Below are 25,015 nucleotides of genomic sequence, written 5' to 3' on the forward strand. Positions count from 1 at the left end.
AGTCTTTACACTGTCCGCAATATCAGCAAAAGAGGATGGGGACAGGTAGGCCTGGCTGCTTCCCTCCTACACTGCATTCTGATGCCCAGCAAACACAGGAAAGGCAAAGCATGTAAACTTCCACCAGGGAAGAGAAGACAACAGTAAGACTTGATCTCTCCAGCCTAGAGATTTTGGCAAGCAGACTTCTACTCCCTAACTCCACTCCTTCCTGCCCCCTTGTGGTTGAAGTCAAATAAAAGGCTCACATTGGTGATAAAAACTATTATATTTTCATAGAGTATGAAGCAGTCGACCTAAGTAAACATTAAAAGTCTTTAAACCATTGCCAAGATTCATTCATTCTTTCAATAAATCTGTATAGTACACTTACTATTTCCTCCTTGCTAGGAACTGGAAATACAAAGATGAGTAAGAGCTTCTGCTCTGGAGTAGATCATAGTCCAGTGGCAGAGAGAGGCATGCCCTCAATAATGACAGCCCTCTGTGACAGCTGTCACAAAGGCATAGCAAAGATATAGAAGGACACAGAGTAGGAGAAAAATATAATGCTAGGGTTGGGCTTGTAATGAACTCTCAAATGAGAGGTAACTTAAATTTATAGAGAGAGAATTTTACACTAGGGATAATGTCACCCTATACTTTGGAAGGAACCTAAAGTCACCTAACACCACCTCCATGCACGTCCCCCACAGATTTCTAGGATTTGCTAGAAGACTCCAGTGAAGACCTATCCATTAATTTTTAAGGAAATACATTCCACTGAGACACAGTATTAATAATCAGAAGGTTCCTCTCTTTCACTGAATTCTTCTATATACTGAATTTAAATCTCCTTGTTAATTTACCACCCATTGACTCTACTTCTGCTTTCCAGCATGATAATAGTAGCGTCTAATATTTAACAAATGGTCTGAACCAGCTGTTCTTAGCACTGCACACATATTGCCCAACCTCTCTCCTGCATCACAGTCCTTCACATAACTGAAAGGAGTGATCACAGTCCACCTAAGCCCTGTCTTCTCCATGACAATCTTCCCCAGTTTTATCTTGTGTTTCTCATATAATCCAGTTTTTAGGAAGATGAGGAGCCCAACATTTATTAGCTTTTTTGTAACAGCCATGATAAACTGTTGGCTTATGCTGAGTTTCTACTTGGTGTTATTAATCCAGGATTTTAACCAAAATCCCAGATGTTAAATTTCAGTATCTTTTCACTGAGAAATGTGCCTGCTACATACAAAGAACCTACTGACCTGTAGAGTATTCAGGAATAGGTGTCAATACGTCTCAGGCCATGAAGTACAGGGACAAAGAGGTGCTCCAGAGTCCAGCCTGGGTTCAGATCTGGGCTTTACTGCTCATCAACTGTGTGATCATGGCTAGCAGTTTCCTCTGATGTAAAATCAGGACAACCATACCTTGTTGTGAACTTTAGAGTATATGAATGTCAAGTACCTCCCACAGGTATAGAGTGTGGTCAATAAATGGTAGCTATTAGCAACATCAAATCATCATCACTATTATCAGTTCAAAACCAAGCACAACAGCTACCAACCGGTAAGCCTGGGCACCTAATAGGCTAGCTGAGTCTTACTTTTATAATCTGAAAATGGGAATAATACTGGCTGTCTCTTTAGTGTGTGTGGAGATTAAATTTATTTCCAGCCTTGATCTTTTCCCCTGAACTCGTTCTCTTATCTGTCTACTCATCAGCTCCAATTGTTTGTCTAATAGGCAGCTCAAACTTACCATGGAAACTAAGTTCCTAATCTCTCCCCCCCAAATGTTTCTCCTGCTTCTCTACCTCAGTAAATAGCAACTCCCAACCAAAACCTTGAAGTCCATCTTTGACTCCTCTCATATCCCACATCCAATGTGTCAAAAATCCTTTCAGGTCTCCTTTCAAAATAAATCCAATCACTTCTGACCAAGTCTGTGGCTCCCACCTCAGGCTAAATCACCTTCAGTCTTACCTAGATTATAGCAGTAGCCTCTTGTCCCCCTCAGTCTGTTCTCAACAAACAGTAGTCAGTGATCATGTTAAAACATGAACAAATCGTGCCACTCCTCTGCTCAGAAACTTTGGGAGTTTCTCATCACATTCCCAGCATAAAGGGCAAAGCCCTCTGATGGCCTGCGAGGCTCTGCTCTCCAGCCGTCACCTAACTCATTTGCTCCCACTCGCCCTTGCTCATGGCTGTGCAGCCTCCCCGCCTTCTCACTGTTCCTAGCATGGACCAGGCCTACTCCTGCCCAGGGCCTCTGCCTAGAAGGTTCTTCCTCCAGATGTGTCCCCCGATATTTCACAGGGCCACCTCCCTGATGTCCTTATTCAAATGTGGCCTACTCAGCAAGCCTTCCATGTTCACTGTACTTCAAATTAAACCCTCTCACCCCAGTATTCCCAAACCCCCTTTCCCAGCTATCATTTTCTCCAGAGCCCCACAATTTAACACACTATATATTTTACTTATTTGTTTATTTTCTCTCCCTCTTACCAGAAAGTAAGTCCTCAGAGAGCAGAGATTTTTGTTCCTTTTGTTCACTCCTGTACCCCTACCACCTAGAATAGTATCTGATCCATAGTAAGAATTCAGTAAATATTTGTGGAATGAAAATGGCTCATCCCTTCTCTCCATTGTCTTTGCACAGATGTCACCTCCTAAGGATAAGAGTGACACTCTTGTTGTTGTTAGTGCCATCAAGTCAATTCCAACTCCTAGTGCCCCTGTGGACAGTAGAGCAGAACCCTGCCTGGTCTCTTGCACCATCCTCTCATGAGCTTCTGGTACTGTATCAGACAATGCTCTACTGCTATTCATAGGGTATTCATGATCAATTTTTTCAGAAGTGGACTGCTTATACTGAGAGCAAACATTTAGACTGCACTCATGATGGGCCAGGCCCTATTCTAAGGGCTTTTTTTTTTTTTTTAAATATATTTTCAGCCATCCTTTTTTTTTTTTTTTTTTGGTGAGGAAGATTGGCCCTGAGCTAACATCTATTGCCATTCTTCCTCTTTTTTTCTTCTCTCCCCAAAGCCCCAGTACATAGTTGTATTGTAAGTCATTCTAGTTCTTCTATGTGGGATGCCACCACAACATGGCTTGATGAGCAGTGTCTAGATTCGTGCCCAGGATCTGAACCAGCGAACCCCAGGCCACGGAAATGGAAAGCACAAACTTAACCACTCAGCCATAGGGCCAGCCCCCCAAGGGCCTTTAATATATTATCTCACTTAATCCTCACAACAACCCTTGAGCTATTTTTCATTTCTTTAATAAACATTTATATAGAAATTATTACATGCTAGGCCTGTCCCTAAGTGCCTTGCAAATATAATTAATTTAATCCTTATAACCATCCTCAGAGTTAAGTACTATTATCCCATTTTATAGAGTAGAAAACTGAGGCTCAGAAAGATTATATAATTTTCCTGCAGTCACACAGCTAAAAGCAGACTACCTGGAATAGCCTAGCTCAAGAGTCTTGTTTTTAGCCATTACAGTATGCTCTCTCTACATACTGTACTAATACATCTCTAGTTAGCCACTACACCGATGAGACAAGATTTAAATTCTTTATTAATTCAGTATTCTTGAAGAATTCAAAATTGGAATGCACACTCATCATATTCCTAAAAATTTTACCCCCCGAAAGCTAACTTGAAAAATTATAACTGATTTCTCACCATCCTGTGGTCTCGCACTTTAGCACTTGGGATGGCATCCAAGTCAACTGTAATCAGTGGAGAACAAAAACAAATTAAAAGGTTAGAAAATGTTTAAAAAATAAAAATAAATTTTGGAATATCTTTTGTGACTAGCTTTCTACTGGAAATTACTTTTCAACTATTGTATTTCAGAATGTTTTTAAGATACGACTTGTTTATCAATAAATATAACCCAGCATCCATTCTAGTTGGATAAAATTCTCCCATTCACATTAATGAATATAAAAAGTAAAATCATTGTGAACTTAAAATTAATGCCTACAGAAAAAGAAAACAATGCAGGATTCTTCACCATCTTCTCTCATATGTCTACACTCTGTGTAGAAAGCGGTTGAGTGGAGTTAAACAGGGGACTCCCTCACACGGAATTGAAGGAAGGTAAATGCCAGGCACCTGGTTCCAGGGGCAAAGGTTTTGGATCAGATATCCCAAAGGCTTCTCTGATGTGACCAGTGTTCCTACTTCTGCCTCTGAATAGTGCATTTTGTCCTTTTACATACTGCCTTTGGGAATAAATAGGCTGCCAACAATAGGCTGTTTTCCTACTTAGATATTTTATAGCCATTTTTGTGATTGTTTCTATAAACATAAACCATATTCTTATGAATTAAGTCATCGTAGTGTTTGCTGGAAGTTGAGGGATGGTTGCTATGAGAAATGGATACCCTCAGTGCCAAAATGCACCTGTCTCCACCTGAGGACTATGTTAGGGCTAATCAGCCTCAGTTGCCAAGATCGCATCAGATCAGATCATCAATTGGGTATCCTAAGGAAAAATTCCACCAAAATGGATGTAAAGGTTTAATAATGTACTTGCTTCTCTCTTCTCTCCTGATGATATGCCTACTATTTATCATAGAGTTTGGGTTATTCTGCTGTCAGAAGGTGATCTATGAGACCATTGTTAAAAATTCTGTACAAGTTGGAGGAAAGACTTTCCCTATATACAATTTTTATCAAAGTCTTGACCTGTGATCTGGGCCCAAAGTGGTACACTACTTACTCCTGTGATACTGTCTCATGCCATCAAAAAATGTTCCCCAAATTCTGCCAGCCAGACTAGCCTGCTAAGGTAGGGTCTTAAATACCCCTAAAAATAACTGGTAGGACCATCTCCTCCTCTTCTTGTTACCTGATTGTTGTGTTTTTATAACTCATTTTCCATAGCCACCCACAATGGCCTGAAGGCTGGCCAAGCTAGTGAAATACATGTGAAGGTCACGCAGTACACCCAGGTCAACAGGGCCCATCAATGCTCTCTGAGGCAACTAGCTCCACTCTGCCTCTAGGTGCCTGCCCGCCCACCCCCACCCCCGTTACACACTCCCAAGGGACCCCAGATTTCTCTTTTGTAGCATTTATCACACTTATACCCATTTAGCATCTAACTTCTCTAATCCAGTCTAAGCTCCTTGAGAGAAGTAGCATATTTCATTCATCATCATATCTCCTAGATACGGATCAGCACCTGGGCTCACAGAAAGCACTCAGAAAGTATCTGTTGATTGGCTGATTATACAAGAAGATATTCATAGCCAAGTCTGATGCTTTACAGATTTTTATGCCGTACCAAGATTTAAACAGACACACACACACACAGTAGAGAAATGCCCCGTAGGGCACTGATGTGTTTGCCCAGCATTCCTTCCCTTGGTTCCCAGTTCCTGGTGCAGATGTCACCTGGCCTAGTCAAGGGATTCAGTCCTCTGGCTGTGGTGAATGGCTGGATGCTCCTCATGCATGGATGTATGACCCCAGCCAAGCCAATCAGAGCCCTCTCTTGGACTTGTTCTTTTCTGGGACTACAAGCCAGTGAAGGGAGCCTGCTTGGGAGTGAAATCAAAACAAGAGACGGAGAAAGAAAGCTGACAAAAAAACAACCTATTGATACTATTTGAAACAGTAATGATTATTTCTTACCTTCAGCACCTTCCTGCATTTTTATTCTATTCAGTCTCTTCTGCTGCTCTCTCAGCAGGGCTTGCTGCTGAATCTCTAAGGTGTGACGATCTCTTGGAGGGTCTGGGTACATAAATTTCAGATCAAGTCGTGTTTCTGAATCTGTTGCAAAAAATAAGTTATATAACTAAGTTAAATCTTGTTTTCAAATGAGATTTTATAAAACTTCACTAGAAGTATCATATGAGTAACCTAATGTCAAAATCAAGGAACACTATAAATAATGGGACATCACCAAAGTCAAAGGACATTAAAATCATCATAAAACTAAAGAACATGAACTTAATATTCTTTAAATAAAGCCTTTTCACAAATTTCCCAACATTATAAGGAAGTTCCCAGGACAAGCAGCAGCTTATTGACGGCTTCTCCATCCCTACCTCCCCACACCCCCAAAATGCCCCCCTGAGAATGCGGCAGGGCAACCAAGTACAGGTATATCCAAGTGGCAGTGACATGGCTCTAACTCAGGCAGCCATGAGACAGTGTAATCACAGCCACTCCCTAAAATACACTGGAAAAATGAAAACATAATGTTACTGGCCAAGTAATATTTTAACCCTTGCAAATATCATACAAAAAGCAAGATAAATGCAGGCTGGCTGGAACTTTAGGAGGAATGTCATTACTGGAGGAAATGACAGTCTAAGTAAGAATCCACTATGCTGCGAGTTCAAGAATATCAGTTATCAGAATAAAAATGTTAAACCCTAATTTTTAAATCTCGAGAATAAAAATATAGTTCATACATTTAAAAAACCTTGAAAATATTATTCCCTTTCATCTACTAATTACACTGATGGGGTATAATTTAAAGAAATGATCCTAAGTATATAAAAAGTTTTATGATCAGAAATTATTAAAATAATATAATAGTGAAAAATGGGAAGCATGTCGAATATCTAAGAATTAGAAAATGATTAATAGGAAAGTTAACAGAAGAGACCCCGGATACGTGAACTTGGACTGGACCACTTCCAGACTCAATTTCCTCTCTATAAAAACCAAAGATATCAACAACTAAGTCATATGATGAATGAGGACTAGAGATGGTAATAAAGGGAAACCAATGGCTCGATTTTAGGTCTCAAGACCTCTTTACACTCTTAAAAATTGAGGACCCCAAAGAGCTTTTATTTATGTGTATCTCTCTGTCTCTCTCTCTCACACACACATGCACACACACAACATATTAGCAATTAAAACTAAGAAATTTTTAAAACATGAGAATACACAAGCACATATTCTATTAACTTCAGAACAATGAGGTCATCACATGCCATGTAACCGCTGGAAAATCTGTACACACATGAGAGAATAAAAATGAAAAAGACAAATAATGTCTTAGTTTATAATAAAAACAGTTTTGAAATCACAGGTCCCCTGAGAGGTCCCCATCAAACTCTCAGATCCACTGGCTTAATACAATGCCTGTCATATACTAAGTAATCAATAAATGATAGCATTAAAAAAAACTATAATATATGTAATTGATGACACTTGTAAAGCTAAATGAAAACAAGAGAAAATTAAATAACATAATTATATCTTGTTTTTCTTTGAATTTTTTTCAAGTAGGCTCAGAAGGAAGACCAGAAAACATACAAAATATTAATGGTGTTTATATTTAGGTGGTTTGAGTACAGTGATTTTTCCCCATCTTTCTGTATTTTCAAAACTTTCTATAACAGATATTATTTTTAAAAATAAGAAAAAGAGGAAAAGTTTAAATTCTGGTTTATCTGCTATAGGTCATATGACCACACATATTCGCTTCCTCCACTGCTCTGTAAAGAAAAATACCATATAACACACATTTTGGTTCCTCTACACGTTTTCGGTCTTGCAGCCCTCTATGTACCGTGGCAATCCTATTTCCCTAACAAGCTTTCTCTCCTCCTCCTAAGTGGCTACGTCAAATCTTCTCTACTCTCTTCCTTGCAAAATCCTGTATTTCCTTCTGTCTACTCAGGAACCCTGCTCTCTTCAGTAATCATTTCCTCCCTCTCCTATATCCTAAGCCTCTTCACCCTGTAATAGTTCTTCACATTAGCATCCTAACAAGTTCCTCCAGCTCTGGATCCTTCTCTCGTCCCCTTCCCATCCAAGCTTCTTCCATAGGTGGTCTTATACTTATAGCCTCCAACACTTTGCCTTCTATCCAATCCTCATTCCAAAGTTAACTGGCTTCTGATTCCATAATTTCACCAAAAAAGATCCAGTTGAGGTCACCAGTGACCTCTCATCCAACTGACACTCTCCAATATTCTTCTGACACAATCCCTTCTCCTTGATACACTCTCTTCCCATTTCTCAGGATACTGCATTCTCCTGCTTTTCCTCCAATCACTCTGGCTTTTCCTTCTCAGTCTCTTTCCTTCATGCATCTTACTCTGTCCATCCTCCACAAAATGCCAAGTGCCTCTCTTCACACTGTTTTATGTGATCTAACCCCTCCCGAGGCTTTAACAGCTATATGCTCTCCAAAAGAAAACAGCCAAGCTAAAGTGTCATCTGCCAGATTGGTAAATTGAAGAACTAGAATATAAAGAAGTTTCTTCTGTCATCACTTAAAATAAATATCATGGATGAAACTTTAGAAAAAGGATACAAACGTCTTTAAAACATACTTGAATATGGGTAGAATACTCTTGCTATATCTTTCAAACAGCAGCATTCTACTTACCTCTATCTTTCAGCTCATTAAAGTCATGAATATTCTGAAAAGCAGTAGGGTCTAAGCCCTTAGGTGACTGCCTTCTGACTGGAGCTTGCAACCGATGTCTAGCCATGTCAAATATATCCATAGGATTCCTTTCTCTTTTCCTACAGATAAATGACAAATTATGATAAATATGTTTTATGGGAAGAGAATCTGAGTTCCTATTTAACTCCCTGTAAAAGAAACTTAGCATCTTTCAACACATTACAAAAATTTATTCTAATAGCTGTTATTTCAATCCCCAAATATTTAAAAAATACGTATTACTAAGGTCAATGTTTGTTATCTTTCAAAATGCTCAGATGTAAAGTATCTTATTAGAAGAGTAGAACGGTTTAAGCTTCCCCTTAAGATGTTCATGTAGTAGAAAGATCACAGTCTTTGAGGTCAGAGAAACCAAGATTCAAAGAGCAGCTCTGCTATTTACTAGCGGTTTGACTTTGATTTCATCATCTATGAGATGCAGATAATATCCATCCCTTTTAGTCTTATGAGCATGAGAATTACATGAAGTTATACATTGTAAAGTACCCAGTACAATACTTGACATGTATTAGGTACTTGATAAATGTTACCTTCCCCTCAGCCTAACATAGAAATTATACAGAGAAAGACAGTATTAATATGCTGCCCAATAAAACGGGTCTTATCCACAGTCCCCAACACTGATTTTACAACAGGCTTTCAGGGAACTTGACACCTAATTAGTCAATTAACACTCTAGTCCTGCGGTACCTAGAAAGTTAACATAACAGGCAGGTAGTTTAGTAAGGGGATTTTCTGCTAGGGCTTTCGAGCAGTGATGATAAGAGAGGAGTGGAACAGGGGATGGTATCTCGAGCCCTGAAAACAAAATAAAACCAGTATCTCCTGCTGATTCCCACAGCACTAGCAAGGTCCCCTCTATTTTTGAAAATGCAGCTCTAAGGTATAGATGTAAGAGAGTTGGTGAGACTCCTGCCTTCGTTTCTTTATTCACTAAATCTTCCCTAAGCACTTAGACAGAAATAGCTGGGATTCCAACAAGCAGTGCCCCAGCTCTCAAGGAGTTTCCTTTCAGGGGCAGGACTCACCAGGGCCACAAAACCGCCTTGTCAAGGTCTGATACAGACCCCCCTAAGAGGGAACCGCCTAGGGTGACAGGAACTGCAACGGAGATTCATTAACATGCACAACAAATACTAAAAAGGCCTCTAGAAGGCCATTAAATTGGAATCCTGTCCAGTTTCCATGAACACTAACAGTTAAAGAGGCTGCTGAGTTAGGAATTAGGTTGTTAGATCTTCTTTGCATGTGAGCTGGCTCGTGTTTGTTTTGTGCCTAGCATACAGTAGGAGATCAATAATGTGAAGATTCTTTTTGTGAAACTATTGTAAAAGTGGAACAAAGAACCAACCCTGAGATGTTTCTGATCATAACACATACTAAAATTACCAAGGTAAATCATTAACCAAATTTTGCTACATAATGGTAATTCTAATATATATATCTAACTTCAGGCAGCACATAGAATTTATAAGGTACTTTCAAGTACACACATTTATTTATTCTTCAGTAGAATCTCATGGGGTAGAAATTATTTATGATTTGCAAATGAGAAAACAAAAGGTGCCTAGTTTCTCTTTCTTAAATCATACTGGTTTGCCAAAAGAGAAGCACAGTCTTCAATTTATGAATGAAAATAAAGAAAATGTCAATAATCTATTACATTGAAACAAACATGCTCATTTGCAATATGGAAAGCTGCAATAGTTAAGGCATTTATAACATTCTAAAAGTAAATAAAGAAAAACTATACTGACCTCTCAATTACTTAGAAAAAGGTGACCTACTAAAGAAGAATTATTCATTGAAAATTACCACCTTGGGTTAACATTTCATTATATAGCCTGTCTATATCTTGAAATTTCCCCACCATGTTTACTTAGCCAGAACATGCTTGGAGAATGCCAACAAAAATCTAATTAAAGCATAATTAGGCAAGTTAACATACTGCATTAAAATTCTACCACATACTGGATTAGAGTCAGTGACTTCAGTTTGAATTTAATATACATACAAATTGATGGACATAGGGACAATTAAAGATATGTTTATGACTTAGTATACATACATATATCATCGGTCCATTGAGGACCTAGAAGCAATGACACCCACTAGCAACAAGCATATCCAGCATCCAGAGCTTGGTTTCTAAATACCATTTTCCTAGAGGAATCAGAGTGCCTTGGAGAAATGGCTGATTCTAGGGGTAGGGCAGGGGAAATACAAGATGATCCTGGAACATCTTGTAGCATCAGAAAGTAAGGAAGTGCTCAAAAAACCAAAGGCTGGGGACATGTATCTCTTTGGAGATACAGGAGCCAATCTGAAAGAGCTCTCACTGGCCAAAGCTGCAACAATTTGAAAAACAACATAAATAATGTACTACTGGATTATAACCCAAAGTACAAAATAAATATACATGAGACAACAGTGATATAAAAAAAAGACTGAATAAATAAATAAAGGGAAGAGAAAGGACAAACCTTTCTTACTGAAGAATTCTAACTAATATATGTAGAACACATCCTCTTCAGGAAATAGAGCTTAATCCTACCTCTTCTGCAGTCTTGCAAGTGTGCTAAACTTAGTGATTTGTGTCCAAAGAATAGTAATTTTGCAGTGGAGAAACCTGGCAAATACCACTTTAACCAAATGATGAAGGTTCCCATCCCCAGGGATGTCTTGTGGATGTCACGTACTCCGACATGAAGTGATGAGAAGGGCACCAAGTGCTCGTCTTTCCAAAAACTCTTAACCCGTCTCATCGTGAGAAAACATCAGACAAACCCCCACTGGGGGACATACTACAGGATACCAGGCCTGTTTATGACTTAGTATACATACATATATCATCGGTCCATTGAGGACCTAGAAGCAATGACACCCACTAGCAACAAGCATATCCAGCATCCAGAGCTTGGTTTCTAAGCTCCTCTAGACTGTCACAGTCATGAAAAACAGGAAAGACTGAGAAACTGTCCTGGACCAGAGATGCCTAGGAGACCTGACAACTCAGTACAATGTGGTACTCAGTACTGATTGGATCCTGGAACGGAGAGGACATAGTGGAAAAACTAGAGAAATTTAAAAAGTCTAGAATTTAGTTAGCAGTGACATTCCAATGTCAGCTTCTTAGCTGTGACAAATGTACTCTGGTAATGTAAGATGTTAACACTAGGGAACACTGGGTGAGGAGTATACAGAAACTCTCTGTACTATGTTTGCAACTTTTCTATAATCTAAAATTATGTCAAAATAGACAATTTATTCTTTTAAAAAATAAGCACCTTCTTTAAAGAAAGTGTGGTAGTTGCTACTACATTGATTTTACAACCTACTAAAAGACTGCAATCTGTAGTTTGAAGAACATTGCTTTATAAAATTTAAGGGTCTTTTTGGCAAAAATGATCAGAAATGTTTGGTAATCTGTAAGTTATTTTGCTGGAAAATAGTATTTCAGAAAACAATATATGTTGGAGGAAAACGTAAAAGTTGGCTTTAAAATGTAATTGTCTGTGATTATTCCAAATAATTTTCTGAAATTTTCCATTCCTATATTATTTTCCCCTCAGGAACTAAATTTCTACACCTGATTTTCTAGAAGAAAGGGAAAGTAAAGAGATTATTTTTATAACTGTCTAGTCTGTGCCTTCTTCTAGTCTTGTTTAAACTACCTCTGTCCTATCTTATGCTTCCTCATCACTTACATTAGCTTGAGAAGCAACTTCTGCATCCCCCTGCCTTGTGTACATAAGATCCAGTATTAGTCAATTATTTGTCATTCACTGATTTCTGTAGTGAGACAAACAATCCATCCTAAAGACACAGCTATAAGAATGGCCTGCTTCCAAAACTGACTTTTCCTCTAAGTCTAATCCTATTAAACATTTCACGGTTAGGGACAGTATTTTTGGTTCTCCTTCAAGAAAGTGCTACTTCTAGGGGGCTGGCCCCATGGCCGAGTGGTTAAGTTCACATGCTCCACTTTGACGGCCCAGGCTTCGCTAATTCGGATCCTGGGCGCAGACATACACAACACTCATCAAGCCATGCTGTGGTGGCATCCCACGTAGAAGAACTAAAATGACTTACAACTAAGATATACAGCTATGTACTGGGGCTTTGGGGAGAAAAAAGGAAAAAAAAAGAGGAAGATTAGTAACAGATGTTAGCTCAGGGCCAATCTTCTTCAGAAAAGAAGAGAAAGTGCTACTTCTTCTTTCTTCCTCCCCACTCCCAACCTTCTGTTACTACCACAACCATCATCACCATTGTTATAAATATATTATTGCCAATACAGAAGGACAATTAAAATGCTCAATTTTATATTAAGTTAAATATTCATTAAATAGCTCATTTTCATAGTGAATAAATTCTAAAATTGTGGACAAATGTTTTATGAAGGTAACTTTATCCACATAAAATTGAAGAATGTGAATCAAAAAAGCTTCAGTTAAGAGTTGTTTTGCCATAAAAGAAAAAAAGAAGGAAAAAGAAAACCTACCACATGCTACAAACACAAATAGACTCAAAAATTCATATACTATTTTGGATTAGTTGCAACAAGTCCCTCCACCCAAATATAATTTATTTAGCTAGATTTCTTTGGGGGAGAAAAGGTTATCTCAGTCATCACAATTCCACCAACAATCTCTTAAAAACTTTTTCAAGCGCACAAACTATTCATTCTAACAAAGGTGACTTTACAATAAAGATTAATTAATCCTGTTCCAAAACTACAGAATTACTGGATAAATTCTGATTGACATATGATTCTTTATCCTGAACACAAAAAATTCAAGAACAGACAAAAAATGCAATTCGAAACTTGCCTTATATGAATTTCATCATCAATGTCCATGTGTAGCAATCGCCCTTGTAGACGCCGCTCTTCACTACGAAGCTGTTTTCTCATTTCTGATAATTCCATAATTACATTTTTTTTCTCCTCTGCAAATTATCATTGATAAGTAAAAAATGAGACAGGTATAAGAACAAAAGATTAAATATTAAACATAATCTGATTTATTATAAAGCTAAAATGCTCAGAAATTTTTATGAAACTTATTTTTAATGTTTTACATATATAGATCATATTTATGAATATCATTAAGACCCATAAACACATTTCTGATAAAACAGGAACTTCAAAAGTTCAGGAATATTTTCAGAGTCAGGAGAGTACAACTGTAAAGTGGCAGTACAAGGGGGTTCTTTTGTGGAGATGGAACAGTTCTGTATCTCGATTGTGTGGTAGTGAAACAAATTATACACGATAAAAATGCACAGAACTACACACAAACACACATAAATTAGTGCACATTACAACTGTGAGCAGACCAATGTCAATTTCCTGGTGTGATACTGTACTTTGTAAGATGGTACCACTGAGGGAAGCTGGGGGAGGGTATGGCAGGACCTCTCTGTACTATTTTGCAACAGACTGTGAGTCTATATTTCAAAACAAAAAGTTAAAAAAAGAAACATGCTAGATTGTAGGTTTAATAGTTAACTCTACCTTCTGCACGGAGCTGATTTTTCCTGGCAGGTACCGGAGGAGACTGTGCCCTGGACATGGAACTTTCCTGTTTAACATTCATGACAAAGATACGCTCAGTATGTCTTCCCTACTCAGAAGCTTGAAAGAGTAATTTTTTGAAGTCACTATATGTAAAAGAAACTAAATTCCCCTATCCTACCTATAAACTTACCCTTCCCATCACAATGGGAGAGTCCTTGCCCATCCAAAAATAATTCTTTCACCTTGACTCCCACCTCTTCCATCAATTATCTTTTCTCCACCCTCTGTTTCTCCCCAAACACCTTCCTCTCAGCCTATGATTAAAAAGCTCTCCCTTCTTTAAAAAAATTGTTACCTCACCCATAATCATTCATCTATTGTCCATTCTCTCCTTCCCCTTATAGTCATGCTTCTATAAAGAATGGCAAATGCAGTATGGTGCCAACCTCCTTATTCCCATTCACTCCTCACCACTCAGGTAATGCCTTTGCTTCTACACCTCATCACTCCACTAATGCTGCTCTCACCAAAGTCACCAAGTGATCCCCAAGTGACACATTCAATGAGCATCATAAGTCCTTGTTTCACTTGGACAGTAGCAACTGATATCATTGCCACTCTCTGTCACTTTCCCTATTTCCTCTCTGCTTCTTAAATGTTGGTAATTCTCTAATGTTCCATCCTGAGCCATCTTTACTTCCCCCGAAGTCATCCTAGACAATCGTATTCATTTGACAAGCAACAATTTTAATGGCTTCTAAAACTACAAATTCAGTCCAAAGCTCCTTCCTTAGCACAACCTTTATTTTCAACTGCCTACTCTATATAACCCTCACCAGAAATTTGAAAGTTGTCACTGACTCCTACCCACCACACACAGAGTGAGTAAACACCACTATTTGTGTCTCTTAAATGTATCTTGAAGCATTTCTCAGTTCTTAATGTCACTGCCTTTGCTTAGGTCCTCAAAGTCTCACACCTAGATTTCTGCAAAAGCATAAAACTTGTCTTCATGTTTACAGTCTTGCAAGGCCTCTAAAATCTATCTCCACACCACTGCCCGAGAGAACCTTATGCAAGACAAATATGGCCATGTCATTCTCCCAAGTAAAATATTACAATGAATTCCCATACATTAACTACACAGACTTACCAAATCAGAAACTCAGAGGGTGGGATTCAGGAAGATATTCTAACATATTTCTTTGTCTATTCTTGTAATTAGCCTGTTATTTCACTAGCCTACGAAATAAAGTCAGAACCCCTAGCACTCTGTACAACATTCTGTATATGTTCTGATCTCCATCTCCTCTGCCACCTTGGTCAGGCCAGACCAAACCATATGTTTTTGCCATGTGTGCCATGCAGCTTACACTTCCCTCAATGATTTTGCACACGCTGAAAGTCCCTCACCCTCCTTGTCTTTATGGCAAATTCCTACTCATTCTTCAAGAGTCAACTCAAGGATCAACCCTTCTGGAACATTTTCCCGGCTCTCTTTTGATTGCAGCTCAGTCTAAGGTATAAGGGACTTCATTAGCACAACTATAGCTAGCCAGAAGATATATTATCAAAGAAAAGGCCTTCTTGAGGGGCCTAGACAAGAATCATTTGCTAAATTATGACTTGTCAAAAGAATTTAAACTTTAGGGCATCAAGTACTATCAGTTACAACTGAAGCAGCAAATTACTGTAGACATTATCTATATTTCAGATCTGAAAAAACGTAACCTAACTAAATATGATGAAAGAAAATCTCATTCAATCCCCCCAATCCAATAACTTAGCTAAGATTAACAAATCAAAAGAGCAAGTATATACTTGAATAAAGGAACTTATAATGCTGTCAACTGAAGGAGGTCTTTGGAGTTTGCTTGCAATTTTGTTCTGAAGAGCAGGAACTACAGGAGAAGGATGTCTCAAGCGCTAGGGGGGAGGAAAAAAAAAAAAAATATATATATATATATCTACACACACATACACACACACACACATCCCCAACATATGTACGTATACACACACCCACACACCCCAATAGTTAACAAGACCATCTAAGAAGTTCAGAATACTAGGGCTTTTATTTAATAAAACACTTTTTTACCAAAAAAGAATCAGAAATTCAATTATATAAGATCAAATGTATCAGTTATGATAAACATGTATAGATTTAGATATCCCTATTAAAGAACATAACTCTCAGATTAGGACAAAAAATTTCAACAAACTTAGGTAAAGCAATAGCACAGCAAATATTAGGAAAGCAACAAAAATAAAAATATATAGCCAAAGTAAAAAATCATCTTAATAACAAAAGAAATAGGACAATACAGAAAACAAGCACAAACTCTTTTCTGGAAAACAATGTAAATCAACCTCTAACATCTAGATCCCTTGTCACAAAGAGCATCATGGATGAGGGAATTTTTCAGGTCACAATAGGGTTCTCTGTCTCCATAAGAAAATAAAACAGGTTTCAGTTTATAGTGTAATAAAACTAATAGTTCCCAAGTTCACATTAAAATCTAAATGCTAAAACCATAAAAACTCCCAACAAAAGGCAATGATAATTATCTGGGTAAAAAAACCCCAGAGTATACGTGTGGATGTTAAATTGTTCTTTTTACAGAGTAGAGAATCAAATATTACTTTCACAAGTGACTTTGACAAAATTAGATACATAAAAGAGAAAGCTTTTTTAAAAAAACCTCTAGGTGACCACAAGCAGAATTATAAAGACAATATAAACCTTCTAAAGGACTGCAGATGATGAAGCAAAAAAAAAAGCATAGTCCCATAATAAGAAAACAAGTAACTATCAAGGAAGCAAAACCAAAAATGTCAGAAATTCAATTAATATGATCAAATATGTTCATTATGATAAACAAACGGATTTAGAGATCCCCATTTAAAAGATTATAATTCTCAGATTAAGATAAAAAAACCAAAGTTCAACAAACTAAATAAATATACAAGCTAACTTTTTTAAAAAATAAAAAATAGTGACACAAAAGTAAAAACTAGAAGAGTAGACAAAAATATTTATCAGGCATACATAAATGAAAAACAAACAGCTAGCAAGGCTAATTTCAGAACTGTGGGGAAAATGCTTTAAATGGAACAAAGCTGGTTTAAACCTTTATGGTACTTCACAATTAAACTATAACAGTCATAAAATTATATTTTCCTAAGAAATAGCATTTTTTATTAAACATTATAAGAAATTAGTATAAACACAACTGTGGGAAACTAACCATCTTTCATTCTTAAATAACTGATTTTACAATAAAATACTCTGTGTTTTCTGTTCAATTTTGCTGTAATCCTAAAAAATAAACTTGTCCTAAAAAATAAACTTCATTAATTAAAAATATGAATGATATGACATTTGAATATTTTAAAAGGCTAAACAAATATATACCCAATTTTATATCCTAAGAATGAAGACTATTGCCTAATATTCCCAGAACGTTGAAAATAAACAAAACAAACAAAAATATAGATCTTACTTATAAATTCCCTTTTAAACAATATTTCAGCAAATTCTAATTGTGAACACTTATCAATTCTATCACTATAAAACCTTGGGATGAGAAACCAAAGAGTGTATTTGGACCAATCAGATATGGCTCATGTTAATCGAGAGTAGGTTATATACTGAACCAAACCGTATCATAAACACACCAGAGGAATCCTGCTTAGGAGAAATAATACCTGTATAAATCTAAATTTCTGAAAATAATTTTCTTAAATTAAATTGGGCTAAACATATAAGACATACAGGGTTTTTCAAGATGTAGTCCACAGGCCAACTGCATCCGAACCCAAGGATACCTGTAAAATGCAGATTCCTGGACTGCCTTAGTAAAGCAGACATTTTGTAGATGAGATCCAGGAACATGTATTTGAAACAAGTCCCCAGTGATACTTATGCATAAAAAATTTTAAATGTAGCTTTGACATATAAGCAAGGGTGTGAAGTGTATCCTCATAAGGGCCAAGTGGCTTTCTAGAGAGAAAACCTCTAATAACTTCAATTCATGCACCTAACTGTGAACATCAACCCCTTATCTCAGAAACATGGACTTCAAACTAGTCTGTGGTGAGCCATCAGTTTCTTTTTTTTTTGAGGAAGATTAGCCCTCAGCTAACTACTGCCAGTCCTCCTCTTTTTGCTGAGGAAGCCTGGCTCTGAGCTAACATCCGTGCCCATCTTCCTCTAGTTTATACGTGGGAGGCCTACCACAGCATGGCTGCCAAGCAGTGCCATGTCCGCACCCGGGATCCGAACCAGCGAACCCCGGGCCGCCGAGAAGCGGAACGTGCGAACTTAACCGCTGCGCCACCGGGCCGGCCCCCATCAGTTTCTTTTTTAATTTCCAATCCATCGTGGACAAATGTGTAAAACAGAGTAAGAATGAATTACTAGATAAGTGAAAATTTTTAAAAAGACAGTATACATTTCAAGCCCAACTTTTTATTAGTAGATTCAACACACAAATTGCTACAAAAGTTCCCAAACACTTACTCTCAACTTCTGTACTTACTCTTGTCATGAACAGTTCATAGGGTGCTGACCCACAGGCCATGGGAAGGAGAATAAGAATGGCTAAGGTAAGTAAACCCAGCACATTCACTGGGGCAAACAGCAACAAAGCACAGTAAGGAAGTTCAGTGCACTGCACTCAGACAAAGCAGTAAGATGGAAGGGATGAACACAGGCACCTCCTTCGCTTTTTCTCTTTTGCTAGTAACTCCATAACTCTTATACTGAAAGTAGGCTTTAATTGACATTTTTGTCTGAAACTTACCTTTGTTTCTTCCCCGATTATATTTTCTCTTTCATAGTAGTGTTGAAGTTGTAGGTTGTGTTTTTCTTCTTCTTCTTTCTTCTTTCTTTCTGCTTCTTTTCGTCTTTCTTCAGCTAACCGAATAAGCTCTTCATTTTTTAGCCTTTGCTTTAGAATACAGAGAAAAATATACACTCCATATATACATTCTATAATCCACTCAAAAACCTGCTGCCTTATTTGTGTGAAATAAAGCAATACAATTGAAGATATAGGTGATATTGTGTTCTTTAACTTAAAGATGTTGTCTGCTTAACAATAAAATATTAAGTATTTTTCATAAGATCTTTAATCAGCCTAAACTATTTTTTGGCTTAAAAAAGTCATCATTTCTCTCTTTCTTAACTTAGTCTTCCACTTCAACAAAACAATATCCAGGGGCCAGCCCGGTGGTGTAGCGGTTAAGTTTGTGTGCTCTGCTTCAGCAGCCTAGGATTTGCAGGCTTGGATCCTGGGCATGGACTTAGCTAGCACCACTTGTCAAGCCACGCTGTGGCAGCATCCCACATAAGATAAAGGAAGATTGCTACAGATGTTAGCTCAGCGACAATCTTCCTCAAGCAAAAAGAGAAAGACTGGCAACGTATGTTAGCTCAGGGCCAATCTTCCTCATAAAAAAATAAAAATTAATTAATTAATTAGTAGCCAATGAATGAATATTGACCTGATATTTTCTAAATGTGGTCCAAGGCTGTTCTCCTTTGTAAATAATAAATATCTTTCGAAGTCAAAATAAAGATTTCACTTTCAGACCAAGCAGAAAAAGAGTAGGAAAGAAATGTACCTCCTCCTCTTTCTCTCTTTTCTTTTCCTGTTCCTCTTCATACTCTTGCTGAATTCGTGCCCTCTGTTCTGCAAGCCGTTTTTCTTCTTTTTCCTCTGCAATTCTCAGTTTCTCTCGCTCTGCTTCCTCTCTTTGTTTTTTTTCCTCAATCTAAAGAATTAAACCCAGTTATTACTTTGCAAAAACTACTAAAAAGTTAGAATAACACTTAATTTTTTTTAATAGTATCCTATGACTTCAACATTTATACCCTTCAACATTCATACCTTCTTGCAAGTAAAAATAAGTCCCTAAAATTTTCAATTAAGAAACACTGTCTTCTTTTGGGCATTTCTGCTATTTTAAATGCTATCTGCTTACATACATAAATTGGGAAATAATTGCAAAGTGTGATTACAACTAGTTTCTATTTATTTACAATCTAAACTACTTAGTCAAAAATATCAAATCATGTGAGGAAAAAAATGTTGATTTTCAACTAACACATAAGCATCTAGAAAGATTCATTCTATGCCTATTGGTGAATATTTTATTGTCTTTCAGTTTTAGAAATTTCAGCATTCTTTAATAATTAATGATTTAGTAAAGTTTAGAAATTATTAAGTTGACTGGTATAGCTAATATGTCTCCTTATTCCTTTTTCAGATATAAGTGAAATAATATAATTTTAGTACTATTTATATCTGATATAAATTAGATATTTTAGATAACTGCATGGAATTTTAGAATTTACTTATCCTATGGATAAAATATTTGCAAGTTCAGTTTATTAAAATTCTTACGAAACTTTGAAACTATGATCAAATAAGCAATTCACCTGAAAACGAAGAAAATTCTTGTATAATTCTTGCTGTCTAATCTGAAGTTCAGTTGGAGGCTCACCAAATATATTTCCCCGAGCAAAAGGAGAGCTCTGCGTTTGCATATGACCTTGAAAGGGAAATTTTGAAAAAACATACCATTAGCCAATGCACAGGTTAAAGAATGAAGACTTTGCTAATAAATTCATATTTTGAAAAAATGTGCTAAATTCAGAAGTCCAGAAGTAAAAATCAGAAGACGAAGTCTAAGATTAGACTCAAGACCAAATGAAAAGTAATGAGAGAAAGAAAAATGATGAAACTGAAATAAAACTAATAGTTGAAACATCATTATGTATCTACACCTGAAAGACACCAGGGAAACATTGACGCTAACAGCCTAAACAACTCTCATTGCAGCAAAGGCTTTAAAGCAAAATTCATGGAAAGAAAAATAAGTACATGTTTAAGCTCTTATCTATGTAAATATACTTTTTTAAGAACACTAACTACACATTAAAATGTATTATGTATACATATATCAAAAAATTTCTAGAATTGTTTTAAAAAATCAGTAACTCCAAAAGTCTTCACATCCATCCATGGTTTAAATAAGAGATTAGAAAGTCAGCTCTAAAAACATTTTTAAAAAATTAGAATGACTCTTTTAATCACTGCAATAATTTTTACTTAAAAAGTCTATTGAATTAATGGGATATAAACATGAACAATAAAAATGTTATATAATACCTATAAAATAGTATTATACATTCTGGGAAAGGAAAGAAAATTATTTCACAAAAGCAACTTGAAAAATAATTATACCCCAGAAGTCTCTTTGAATGCAGGAAAAAAAAAACGATATTGGAATTTAAGCCTGACATAAATTTTTATACTATTTTTTAGTTACTGGCTCATTCTTCATACTATCAATCTAAAGTATTTTATTTGTCTCATTCATGTAGTTTGTGTAAGCTGACAGCTTTGCAATTTAGCTGCCATTTAGATCTATTTTGCCTTTGTATTTAAATTTATTAATGCTTACATGAATAGATAAGCAGACAGCCAAATCAACACTTAAACAACAAAATTAAACATCAGTCATTAAGTTTATGCTCTTTTTTGGGAAGGGGTTATGGAAATTTAATTTTTCCAGTGTTTTTACTTGGTAAGCAGAGCTACATGCCTGAAAGTGTTATTAATAAGATAAAGTTCTAGGCTGAGACAGAACTACAAACAATACTGGATGTAGAAGAAAAGCATAGAGAAGGGGTCTGTAGCATTAAGATCTCAATACAGACTACTAGAAGCAGCAGCAAATGAAGAGAAAAATAATGATCATCAGAAAGAGGCCAAAATGCTCTTCAATAATGTGAAAAGCTGTTTTGATGCTCCTGCTGCACATTGAATTATTACAGACTCAGAGTGAGAGCTAAATTAATAATTTCATCAAAATTAAAAGTTCTAATTTTAGTGCTCCAAAAATCAAAACCAGATCCACTGAGTAAAATCTCTTGTGGATCAAATTAAGAAAGCATTTTCTTGTAATCAGAGATCAAACAGTGGTACAGGATGCCCATGGAAACAACAAACAATCCATCTCCTGAAGTGTTCAAAAGGCTGCAGAAACTAGTGCTACCATCAAAGGCTTGAAAGATGTGAGGCTAGTGATTCTAATTACAGCTCCCCATTTAAACTGCCTGTCTGGCCAATAAGTCATACAGGTTAAAAATAAAAAAAATTTTTTAAAGACTATACGATCAGACCAGAATATTTCAGGACTTCCTAATATAAAGTTCTTTTCTAGTCTAAAATCAAAACTTTTGTGAAAGTGCAAAAGCAGAATTTATAGTAAATAAATGGTTACTTCTATAGGCATTAAAAATAGTGGAAGGTGGGGGCCAGCCCTCTGATGCAGCTGTTAAGTTTACATGTTCTGCTTTGGCGGCCCATGTTTGCCAGTTCGGATCCTGGGTGCAGACCTACGTACTGCTTGGCAAGCCATGCTGTAGCAGGCATCCCACATATAAAATGGAGGAAGACAGACACAGATGTTAGCTCAGGGCCTGTCTTCCTCAGCAAAAAGAGGAGGATTGGCAGCAGATGTTAGCTCAGGGCTAATCTTCCTCAAAACAAAAACACAACAAGAACAACAAAAAGAAAAATAGTGCAAGGTGGTGTATTTTTTAACCTTCTTTTGATTTTTAAATATACAACATATTTCCATGTATACTTGATAACGAAAGATGATGACAACTTTTCCTAGCAAGCCATAAAGAAAGATATTAAATAACTTTGAATTTATAGAGCCTTTAATTAAAGGATGCTGTTTAATAGCAAATCAAATACATTTACTTAAGAAAGAGGGATGTGACCAGATATCAAATTAGGTTTGGTTTTGTTTTGTTTTGTTTTGTTTTTTGGTGAGGAAGATTGGCACTGAGCTAACAACTGTTGCCAATCATCTTCTCTTTGCTTGAGGAAGATTGTCCCTGAGCTAACATCTGTGCCAATCGCCCTTTATTTTGTATGTGGGACACTGCCATAGCATGGCTTGATGAGTGGTGTGTAGGTCTGCACCCAGGGTCCAAACCTATAAACCCCAGGCTGCTAAAGCAGAGCATGCAATCTTAATCACTATGCCACCAGACCAAACCCTCAAATTAAATTTTTAACTACTTCATTTCTTTGTACATTATGATTTTATAAGAGATGGCAAATGATTACAAATAAGCAAAAGATGAATTTTGTTGTACAATTTATCATAACCACATCTGATAACATTTTCACTAATTCAAACAGTTATGGGTGTAAGGAGCAAAGTGTGTATGTGTAAAAAGACTACTTGATTTTAAGAAATGTCCTCCCACCAGCAAAACAAAAATGTTAGCAGCAGCTAAAGTATACATAAGCAAGTTACAAAGCTAAGAAAAAATACATACCATTAAGAAGCAAACTATATTTCCCTATTCACTTTTTTCAAAATACCTAAGAAGAAAAGGTACTGAAAGTAGCATGAATAATATGTTATGCTTCCTGACTCAGGATAACCAAATTCTCAAAATCACAGTAAGAACGTTGTCAGAGAACAGAAGAGAAATATTATTGAATGACTTTAGAAATGTTGGGAAAAAAAAAAAAAAAAGGTGATTAAAAACCTGAGTTTTTATTTGCAGAGTCTTCTAGGTTCTCAGCATTTGAAGTGGCTAAATTTTGGTCTAGAGATACAACAGCCCTTTTATCTTCATATGTTCTTGCATCTGGGTTATGGTAGGCATCTACATTTTGTCTGTGCATCATATTCAAATCAGCTGAGAGGGAAAAATAAGCCATTTATTTCAATAAACACATTTCTATAATTAGCATGCTTAACACATTTTCTTAAAGTAGGAAATCGGAGAGAAAAACAATAGGACAGAGCTGGAATAATTCAATGGTATCTTGGTGCCCTGAAAACAGAAACAAAATTATCAAAATTTATAAGACTAAAAACCTTATAAAATAAACTCAAAATCAGTAGAGAACTTAAGAATATATAGCTCTTCGACAATCAATAAAAACCACATTCATAGCTGTTACTTAAGAACTTGGAATCTCTTTAACATAAAACAAACACAGCAACAATTCAAAACAAGTTATAGTGAAATTTACCCAATATCATTAGCACTTCTAACAGAAAAATATAATCATATGGAGTTTTAAAATATATCCACAAATTCTTTGACAATCCTCCCTTCAAAGATGGAGCTCAGTTCCCCTCCCCTTGAGTGTGGGCCAGAGTTAGTAACGCACTTCTTACGAACAGGATGTTGCAAAATGATGGTATATGACTTCCGAAGCTACTTCATAAAAGACATTATGGTTTCCACCTTGCTTAATGTATTTGATTACTCACTCTGAAGAAAGCCTGCTACCAAATGATAAGGACACTAAAGGAGCCCTAGGGAGAGGCCCACATGGTAAGGAAGTGAAGCTTCCTGAGCCATGGGAGGGCACCATCTTGGAAACAGACTCTCAGTCCCAGTCAGGTCTTCACATGACTGTAGCCCTGGCTAACATCGTGAGAGACCCTGAGACAGAACCACCCAGCTAAACCACTCACAAATTACAGACCTACAGAACTGCAAGATAATAAATGTTTGTTATTTTAAAACACTACATGATAGGTAATTTGTTACACAGCAATAGATACTGCATACACATGGCAAAAATCTGAGCATGCAGGACTGGGTAAAACAATCAGTCAAACTTAAAAACAGACCTGAATGATTATGGAACTCAAAAGCTTTAACAAAATAAAAAGTAGTTTTTCTCCACAAAACAACTGAGATAGTACGGGAGCAGTATAAGGGAACTTAAACCTGGATATAAGAAGTATTTATCAGGAAGCTTGTTATGTTCAAGGATGTATTTTGAACATGAATCGCAATTAGAATACCAGATGGAACATAAGAAATAACATGTGAATGTTACCAAAGAAAATGAGAGTTCAGAATCAGGAAGGTTCATATCCTATTACAACATTTAGGAGAGGTTGGACTTAGAAACTGGATAGAAGCTTCACAAGTGAAGATGGGTGGGAAAGCATAATAAAGAAACAA

General features: G+C 36.6%; 1 protein-coding gene across 11 annotated transcripts in view; it reads right to left on the reverse strand.

Moving 5' to 3' along the window:
• Positions 1–25,015, reverse strand: part of CSPP1 (centrosome and spindle pole associated protein 1) — a 161,994-nt gene that overhangs the window by 12,466 nt on the left and 124,513 nt on the right. For 7 of the 11 annotated variants that reach the window (XR_011421173.1, NM_001309235.2, XM_070221327.1 and 4 more), the window contains 10 exon segments: positions 23,573–23,725; positions 20,432–20,544; positions 19,615–19,764; positions 18,792–18,938; positions 15,805–15,909; positions 13,981–14,047; positions 13,295–13,412; positions 8,382–8,521; positions 5,657–5,797; positions 3,695–3,741 (listed from right to left, as the gene is read on the reverse strand). Coding sequence is in view for 10 of the 11 variants with exons in the window: in NM_001309235.2 (NP_001296164.2) it covers positions 3,695–3,741; positions 5,657–5,797; positions 8,382–8,521; positions 13,295–13,412; positions 13,981–14,047; positions 15,805–15,909; positions 18,792–18,938; positions 19,615–19,764; positions 20,432–20,544; positions 23,573–23,725 (1,181 nt within the window). In the remaining variant the exon portion in view is untranslated. 11 annotated transcript variants of the gene reach the window in all.

This window comes from Equus caballus, chromosome 9 (genome assembly GCF_041296265.1).
Source record: "Equus caballus isolate H_3958 breed thoroughbred chromosome 9, TB-T2T, whole genome shotgun sequence".
Classification (NCBI taxonomy): Eukaryota; Metazoa; Chordata; class Mammalia; order Perissodactyla; family Equidae; genus Equus; species Equus caballus.